The sequence below is a fragment of the Boleophthalmus pectinirostris genome, unplaced genomic scaffold (genome assembly GCF_026225935.1).
Source record: "Boleophthalmus pectinirostris isolate CB_2022bp ecotype Guang Dong unplaced genomic scaffold, ASM2622593v1 HiC_scaffold_17, whole genome shotgun sequence".
Lineage (NCBI taxonomy): Eukaryota > Metazoa > Chordata > Actinopteri > Gobiiformes > Gobiidae > Boleophthalmus > Boleophthalmus pectinirostris.
The window spans coordinates 3,512,001-3,522,000 of record NW_026571115.1 but is presented as its reverse complement, the minus strand read 5'-3'; the positions used below and the strand labels follow the sequence as shown (position 1 = coordinate 3,522,000).

The window sequence follows — 10,000 nt, the reverse complement described above, 5'->3', positions numbered from 1 at the left end:
CTACTACTGCTACTACTAAAATAGCTATTACTACTACTACTACTACTACAACTATACCAACAATAACAACTACTATCGTACTATTACTACCAGTACTATTACTACAACTGCTACTACTTCAACAACTACTACTGCTACTACTAAAACAGCTACTACTACTATAACTGTTACAACTACTACAAATTTTGCTACAACTGCAACTTCTATAACTACTACAACTACTACTACTACTATTACTACTACAACTGCTACCTGCTACTACTACTTACTACTACTACTACTACCACAACTACTTCTACTACTGCAGCTACTACTATTACAATAACAACCACTACTATAACTACTACAATAACAACTACAACTACTACTACAGCTATAACTACTACTACTATAACAATAACAACAACAACTACTACTACTACTACTACTACTACTACTACTACTACTATGACTGCTACTGCTACTACTACTACTTAAAATCTACCTAAATCTATGATTAAATCTATATCCTCAGATACAAACAGGTGAAGCAACAAGAAAAGTTACATGTTAGATCTATGGAGAGGTGACTTTGCTCACAGTATACATGTGCCAAATCAATAATCCTAAAGGACCTGTATTTAATGTTTTAATTTTTTTATTTTATGTAATTTCTTTTTAAAGTATTTGAGCAAAATGGGTCTTGTTCCAGTACAGTTATATTGTATAAACAGTTCTTAACGTTAAAATAAGTCCACTGTGTACTGTCTGCATCTAATTATAAAGCGTTTTATTGTCTGAGAATCAGGAGGTGCACAGTTAGCATGATAACCGTTAGCAGTACCTTGATAGCACAACTCCGCTCTAGTCTCTAAAGTTTGTGGAAAGTGCTTATAAACTCATTGTGGTGAATAATTAGGATACTCTAAATGTATGAGGTAAATAAGGAATAACTTTGGACCACTGCACCACTGTTTTTGACGTTTACCTGACATGTTCACCTCTGTTTTGAAATGTGAAACTGTTATCTGTTCAAGATGGCCACCGCACAGACAAACTAACACTTGGGGAATGCTGCACTTTCTCTCACCTTTGAAATGTCACTATCGTTTATCATAATCCCTGTAACATGCACACCTGTGTTTTCACCTCTTTATCTGAGCACAGGTCGATGCTCGGGTCTGATAATGACAAAAATAAGACGATTATTATCAGCTCTGACCAGGTATGACCCCGACCGACACAGACTGAAATAAAGAGAAAAAGGAAGTGATTTTGAAGGAGAAATCGCCACCGCAAAAGAACAATTTACACTACCAAGGTCTTTGTCTTTTGGAACTGATGGCTGTAAAAATGTATGGCGTCGCAAAGGTGAGGAATAGAAAGAAAAATGCAGGTGGCTACAGTGAAACATGGAGGGGGAGTGTCCTTATGTGGTGTTGCATGAGTGTGGCTGGTGTTGGGGAGCTGCATTTTATTGATGGTATCATGAATTCACAAATGTACGGAAGCCCTGAGAGGCAAGAGAAAAAAGAAAGAGGCAGGTCATTTGGGCTCTATTTTCTAAGTGTTTTTTTTTTTTTCATCAACTCAAAAAAAAAAAAAAAAAATTCTCCAAAAAAAAAAAAAGTGTAGAGCGGTCATGTTTCCGGGAGCCGACATTTTGCGCGTTCTCGTTGCGATGGGATTTGAGAGAGAGACGCTGCGATCATCCAACGGTCTACGTCCGGGCCCCTCCCAACCGTCCTGGTTCAGTCCTGGTCCTTTCATGTCTGTTCTGGTCGGGTCACACCTCAGTGCGGCGTTCTGCTGCCTGGCAGCAGTGATCCCCACTCTCGCTCTCACAGAATCACAGCGGATCAGTGATGCATCGATCTTACTTCTCATATTACTCATAAAAGAGAACATAAAACATAAAACTCAAGACTGTATTCAGCTAGAATAAAAACACACAACCTGGACCAGGTAAGTTTCGAACCCTGATCTCCCACGTCGCAACCCAGAACCTAATGCCATAAGACAAATCTGCAGCGACTTGCCAGAACTGAAGTGTGTTACTTATAGGAATACACCAGGAAAACCTTTAGGCTCTGAGTGCCACATCAACAGCAGAAAAAAAAAAAAAAAATTGTAGAAAATAGAGCCCAAATGACCTGCCTCTTTTTTTTTTTCTCTCTTGCCTCTCAGGGCTTCCGTACAAATGTATTGCTCTATACAGAAAACAAAGATGCTTCCATCACTTTGTACCATTGTTCGTCGTGCACTTTTCCAACATGACAATGACCCTAAGCAAACATCTAAGATCACTGCTGGCTTTCTGAAGAGGAACAGGGTGAGAGTCTATCACCTCATCTGAACCCAACTGAACATCTTTGGGGAATTCTGAAGAGACAAGTAGAGCATCACTCTCCATCCAACATCCAGTGTCTGAAAGAGGTCATTACGGAAGAATGGAAAAAGACTGATGTTGCCAAATGTTGACAACTTGTTCATTCCAAATAAAAGACTTGAAGCGCTCAATAAATATGATGGAGGTCAGACAGCGTACTGGTAGTTTTTGTTGTGGGTTGTACTCATTTTTGCACCACCCTAATTTCACTAAAACTGAAAATGATGCAATCTAAGTTATATTATTGATGTTAGTTTTTTACCTGGTCCCTGAACAGTTCACCAGGTTTTGTATTCACCCTGTGTGTCTGTGTGTGTGTGTGTGTCTGTGTGTGTGTGTGTCTGTGTGTGTGTGTGTGTGTGTGTGTGTGTCTGTGTGTGTGTGTGTCTGTGTGTGTTGTGTGTGTCTGTGTGTGTGTGTGTCTGTGTGTGTGTGTGTCTGTATGTGTGTGTGTGTGTGTGTGTGTGTGTGTGTGTGTGTGTGTGTCTGTGTGTGTGTGTCTGTGTGTGTGTGTGTGTGCGTCTGTGTGTGTGTGTGTCTCTGTGTGTGTGTGTCTGTGAGTGTCTCTGTGTGGGGGTATGTGTCTGTGTGTGTGTGTGTGTGTCTCTGTGTGTGTCTATGTGTGTGTGTCTGTGTGTGTGTGTCTGTTTCTCTGTGTGTGTGTGTGTGTGTCGGTGTGTGTGTCTGTCCACCCGTGATAATTCCACCATTTATGGACCATTTGTCACCAAATTTGGTACGTTGGTCAAGCCCCTGTGCCTAATGCCACAAAAAAAAAAAAAAAAAAAAAAAAGTTTGGTGATGATCCGAGGTCATTTGAGGTCACACGGGTCAATTGAAAGGTCACATCATTATAAAGGATCGGCAATTTCAGCAATTTCTGAACCATCTGCGGCCTAAAATATTCACCCAATCATCACACAAGTTGACACACACATAACCGGGTACACTGGATGTTACAGGTTGAAACTAGTCAAGGTCACGTGAAGGTCAAGGTAATCAAGGTCAAATATGTGTTTTTGGTCATAACTCCAGGAAGGATGGAGCTCGAGTAATGGGAGTGTTTTAAAATCTCAGAAAAATTATTATCTATTTATAATTCTTTGCATTTGTATAGTCAACTATGAATATAATAGTATAGTATATAATAGTATAGAATAAAATAGTTTTCGAGATAATCACTAATTATAACAGTTCCTTTCTCTTTCAGTGTTGCCGTTAAAATTCTAATTGGAATCTTTTTCTGGTGATACACACACACTGATCTACAGTCACACAACTAACATACACACAACTCATGAAAAATGACATTTTGGTTCCACACTAGTAAACACAGACATTCTCATGTGTGACCAATATCACACTAATGTTCATGGGCCTGTACACATACACACATTGTATTGTGGATATAATGATCATGTCATATGGGCTGGACTCCTCATAAACTGGTTCTGTGGTGATGAACTGACCCACCGACGCCTCATGGGACCAGGTTGATGTCTCTGATTGAGCTTGTTTTTTCTTAAGTTCAACAAATGTTGTATTAAAATTGTAAATGCAGTGTGTACGTTTTGCAAATCTTTTTTCAAAGGGGGTGTACTCATTTATGCTGAGCACTGTAGCTCACAACAGTCTATTTTGCATAATATAAGACTTCTAAAATGATATAAAATGTTAAAGCTGCACCATGTTACATTTCTGGTAAGGGGTTAGCCACATGCTTGTCTCCATGGTGATATTATTGCTTTGTCAAGTGTTTGTGTTGCTTTAAAGTACCTTGGAATACATGCATTCTCACTGTTAGATGGCTTGCCTCTCCACAGATCTGACCTGTGACTTGGTCTTGTGTCTCGTCTTGCTTCTCCCCGTAGAAATAGATACTGCGGAACATTCTAGATAAAGCAATAACATCTCTATGGAGACGAGCAAGAGGCAGACCAGCCAGAGCACCACTTTTAATTAAATTGGCTGAGACTTGTTTTTACATTCTACAGTTCAGAAATAAACCTGCGTTGAACTTTTTACCTATTTACATCTATTGTATCCTGGAAGATGTTTTTCAGGAGAAGGCCTACTGTTATTTCCTTATCACTTTTTATACAATTTAATGAAAAAGTAGAAGATTATCTGGAATTGGTATATGGGGACACAGACCTAAAATGTCCGCCCACGACAAGAAATTACATTCCATGGACCAATAATATTTAATAGAGATGGGTGCAGCTCAAATTAACTGTTAAACTGCAAATTTCTGTTGTAATACAGTGAGATCTTGGCTCTAGTCGATAATAGAAATGATCGGGTTCAGGTAAATTGGATATTTGGCATGAAATATCCAATTTACCTTTTGGGTATTTCATGGCAAAGTACAAAGTAATCAATGAGTGTGTATACATGCACACAGTATACCGGTTATTAGCCATATCCCGGTCATTGCAGTATTCAGGATACTGCATATACATGTGCACTGAGAAACCAGGATACTCATATCAATGTGTACATGATCAAATGGAGTATCCCGGTTTCTTGACACAATCTTACAAATGTGCAAGTGCAAAAATGATGTACTTAATAAACCAGGAAAAATACAAACAACCTTGAGCTCTTTTAGCATAGGAAGCTTGAGAGGTTCCTCACCAGCAGAAAGGAGCTATGAGGTATCCCACGATCCACTGCATATCAATCCGAGTGTGTTTACATGCACATCAGTAGGTTTTTGGAGTATCCTGGTTTCTTCATGGTGCATGTATACGCAGTACTCTGGTTTCAGTATTCCCGGTTATGTCAGTTTCCTGGTTATTAGAAACTGGGATACTGTAGCTGGTATATTTTGATAGTAACTGGGATACTTGTGGCATGTAAACACAGTATCCCGGTTACTGCAACATAAAGTTGAGTGCGCATGCGTCCAAAAGACAAACACTTTCCAGTCTCTTCACCGCAACAGTAGCGGCATAAATAAAGTGACCAACATAAATAAAGTGACCGACATAAATAAAGTGACCAACATAAATAAAGTGACCGACATAAATAAAGTGAGCATACAAGAGTGAAATGAGTGTAAAATAAAAAGCTGCACTAAACCTGCACATGTACAATCTGCACTCGTATGACCTGCACATTATAAATCATGGTCAAACTTTGTTAATTGAAGTGATCTAGATTTGAGTTTTTGCTGAACACCAAAACAGACACTGTGCACCTTTAACATTTCATTCATGGTACTAAATATCCTGTTTTCTATACACACACTTATCTCTGTGACTGGAGTAAAGCCTGATTAGATAATAAGTTAAAGAGGCCGTTTTCATGTTGTATTATTGTCACTGAGAGCCTTGTATCAGCCATTTAATCTTTATGGCTTTATTTCTGTTTGTGCTGAGTCTGAACACATGAAGGACGTGCCCAGAAGCAGACAAGGAAACAGACTTACGTAAAAAATATCACAGGTATCATAGGTCATAATTAATGAATAATTAAATAAGCTCTATCTGACTTTATTAAAACTGCCTTGGACTTTAAACATCATTTCACTGTAATCTGAGAGATACACTGATATGATAGGATTTTAAATGTACTTTTTAGAGGATATTGATGACACTGAATTGGAATATTTTTAGAATTTGATGAATCCAAAATCTTGTATTCATGGAAATTAGAATGAATTATTTTTTGTATTATTTTAAATGTTTAATAAAGAATTGGATTGTGTTTATTTTAAGGAGACACTGTGACTGATGAAATGTTGTTAAAGTTGGTCTAATGTAAATAGTTTCTTTAATGTATTTTGTTCCAGCCCGAGGACTGCAGATGGAAAGGAGCTTGTAACTAAATCTGGCACAGAGCATCTTCACTCTCTGAGATTAATGTTTTCTGTGCACTGTCCTTGCTTTAAATGAATAAATAAAAAAAAAAAAAATACTGGTATCTGATATCAGTTCCGATATTGGAACTTCTGATTCTATTTTGGTCTCTATATGTGTGTAATAATACAATTTACTGGACAATGTTGGCCCAAAACAACTAGTAAAATGTGTTCAAAGTTATTCTGTAGTTGCTTTATTTAGATTTTGTTTTAGCTTCCGCCATTTGTGTATAAAGGAAATAAATCATATTTTCAGTCTTTACCCTAGAATCTCTTGAAATTGGGTATTGGAAGAAATGGCCACACTGACTTGTCAAAGCCTGATCATGTCAGATCTCAGAAGCTCAGCAATCAGTACTTGTCAGTACTTGGATGGGAGACCTGTGGGAAGTCCAGGTGCCACAGGGGGGCGGCAGTGGGAAAAGCTGCCATTGTGTCCTTAGGGAAGGCACTTTGCCCACATTGCATATAAACTACCTCTGTTTTATTGTCATCTTTTCCTGCCTCTTTTTCACTTTTCTGAGCCTCTATGTCACATTTAACCTCTCTTTATGTAATGCAGAGCATTACATAAAGAGAGGTTAAATGTGACATAGAGGTTTGGCTGTTAGATGCACTGGAAATATAATGTTTCTGATCTTGACTCAAGTGCCGTGTGTCATGCAGCTGTTGCTAATGTACCAGCTTTTGTTTTGCTAGTGTGTCTGCTCAATATGTAAGTCGCCATCACCACAAATATGGCGGTTTGTCACAAGATCAAGTCAGCCTTTGGCGACAGATAATTTATTTCTGTTTTTTGTTTTCTTTTGAGGTCTGGTTTTTGCCTGAGTCTGAGTTCTTTATTATCCAATTATTATCCTGACCAATCCGCTTAGCAATGAACCAACAGACACCTTCAGTGTTTTAACTCACCGAATTAATGACATATCCGGGGTCAGCCCAGAGGATGATGGGTAAAATGCGCTCGCTCTTCGTGAAGTGCATGCGTTCAGGGAGCTCTTCTTTCTTATAAACGTGCAGATGTGGATTGGCCCCTTTTAAGGCGTTGTAAACCTTTTCCAACATCCCCGGTTTGGGCAGGATCATCCCACTGGGTCCATAGTCCAACAAATAAAATGACACATCTTGGAAGGAAAACCCAGGAATTTTAGAGAGTGTGATTTCTTGAAGGCCATTTTGGACCACTTGAGTCATCCCGTGGTCGGCTGTGATTATGATGTTTAACCGATCTTCTAAACCGTAGTTTTTAGCAGTTTGCCGGATGTATCCAACCGTACGATCGACTTGCTTCACCATCTCATGAACTTCTGGTGAGTTTGGGCCGTAGCGATGTCCAGTTCCATCCGGTTCTCCGAAATACATAGAGACAAAATCCAGATCTTGGTCTTTGAACCAGCTCATGACCTTGTCCGTGTTTTCTCTCCAGGCGGTTTCGTTCTTGTAGTTGTACATGCTCGGTTCCACCTCTCGGACTGAAGCGCTCTCTCCGTTGTAGGTGGACGCGGTGCCGGGGAAGTGCAGGGAGCCGGCTTTGAGACCCTGGAAAAGATTAGGAAAAATAACACTGATTAAAATTGTTCTTGTAATCTGAAGTAATCTGTACACAGTTTATTTTTGAAACTTTTTGTTTGCTCTGAGCTCAGTTTTTAACATCGTATCATGGGATTTTAATCAACTAAGAAGTGCAAAGGACACAAGTAAGGGACTGTTGGATTGTGTGAAATGAGCTGTTTGTTTTGAGACTGTGCAAGAGGATAGGTAAGGAGCTATAGACATCTGAAGTGCTTCAAACTTTTTACACCATTTGTGGCAACAAATGTGGCAGAAGACCTTCCAGAGGAATTTCTTTAAGGGAATGAACCATTTCCTCACCAACCGAAACACCAGAGTGGAGGAAGAACAAGACCTTTGCTGTTGTGTCCATTCTGATCACCCGACCTGACCAGCAGAGCTCAGTGGTGTGTGTTGCCCGAGCAGCCGCCCAACCCCAGGCTGATCACATGACCGCGCTGACCAATCAGGGCTAGAACTGGCTAAAAGCAACTAAAAGTTTTTGAACTGAGAAAAAAGTTATGACCTAAAAATTGTCAAAAATCACCACAAGAACCAACGTTTATGAAAGCTGTAGGTCCCTGTCAGCCAAACACAGCAGTTTTTAGGTTTTTTCATTGCAAAGAACTGACCACTAGTCCGACTCATGACAAGTTTAATGTAGCATTACTCTATCCAGATATTTTTATACATCCACGCTGCAAAATCTCCTTTTTACATAAATAATGTGTGCATGAACCTGTAGTCAGACCTGTCTCTGTGCAGTGATCCAGATGGGCAGAGGGCCGTTGTCCCACCACTCGTTCTTGAACTGGGTCTGATAGTACGGCAGCTTCTGCGAGGTGACCGGGTCGAAGAACATGTTGTGAATCACTCCGTGGTTCTCCACGTACAGACCTGAGGAGCACAGGAAAAGCTCAAAAACACAACATCAACTACTAAACCTGGACTAAGACAAAGACTAAAGAACTAGACCAAGACTAAAGGACTAGACCAAGACTAAAGAACTAGACCAAGACTCAAGGACTAGAGCAAGACTAAAGAACTAGACCAAGACTCAAGGACTAGACCAAGACTAAAGAACTAGACCAAGACTCAAGGACTAGACCAAGACTCAAGGACTAGAGCAAGACTAAAGAACTAGACCAAGACTCAAGGACTAGAGCAAGACTAAAGAACTAGACCAAGACTCAAGGACTAGAGCAAGACTAAAGAACTAGACCAAGACTCAAGGACTAGAGAAGACTAAGACTAAAGAACTAGACCAAGACTAGACCAAGGACTAAGAGACAAGACTAAAGGACTAGACCAAGACTCAAGGACTAGAGCAAGACTAAAGAACTAGACCAAGACTCAAGGACTAGACCAAGACTAAAGAACTAGACCAAGACTCAAGGACTAGAGCAAGACTAAAGAACTAGACCAAGACTCAAGGACTAGACCAAGACTAAAGGACTAGAGCAAGACTCAAGGACTAGAGCAAGACTAAAGAACTAGACCAAGACTAAAGGACTAGACCAAGACTAAAGGACTAGACCAAGACTAAAGACTAGACCAAGACTCAAGGACTAGACCAAGACTCAAGGACTAGACCAAGACTAAAGAACTAGAGCAAGACTCAAGGACTAGAGCAAGACTAAAGAACTAGACCAAGACTAAAGGACTAGACCAAGACTAAAGAACTAGACCAAGACTAAAGAACTAGACCAAGACTCAAGGACTAGACCAAGACCAAGGACTAGACCAAGACTAAAGGACTAGACCAAGACAAGACTAAAGAACTAGACCAAGACTAAAGACTCACTAGACTAAGACTAGCAAGACTAAAGAACTAGACCAAGACTAAAGGACTAGACCAAGACTCAAGGACTAGAGCAAGACTAAAGAACTAAGACAAGACTAAAGAACTAGACCAAGACTCAAGGACTAGACCAAGACTCAAGACTAGATCAAGACTAAAGGACTAGACCAAGACTAAAGAACTAGACCAAGACTCAAGGACTAGAGCAAGACTAAGGAACTAGACCAAGACTCAAGGACTAGACCAAGACTAAAGGACTAGAGCAAGACTAAAGGACTAGAGGAAGACTAAAGGACTAGACCAAGACTCAAGGACTAGACCAGGACTCAAGGTCTAGACCAAGACTAAAAAACTAGACCAAGATTCAAGGACTAGACCAAGACTCAAAGACTAGAGCAAGACTAAGGGACTAGAC

At 39.9% G+C, this 10,000-nt stretch overlaps 1 protein-coding gene across 1 annotated transcript in view; it reads right to left on the bottom strand.

Annotated features, from left to right (window-relative positions):
- Positions 1 to 10,000, bottom strand: part of LOC110173529 (ectonucleotide pyrophosphatase/phosphodiesterase family member 7-like) — a 25,201-nt gene that overhangs the window by 9,781 nt on the left and 5,420 nt on the right. Inside the window, exons 5-6 of the mRNA XM_055152668.1 lie at positions 8,536 to 8,681; positions 7,146 to 7,772 (exon numbers count right to left, since the gene is read on the bottom strand). Coding sequence (XP_055008643.1) covers positions 7,146 to 7,772; positions 8,536 to 8,681 — 773 coding nt within the window. The remainder of the gene's footprint in view (positions 1 to 7,145; positions 7,773 to 8,535; positions 8,682 to 10,000) is intronic.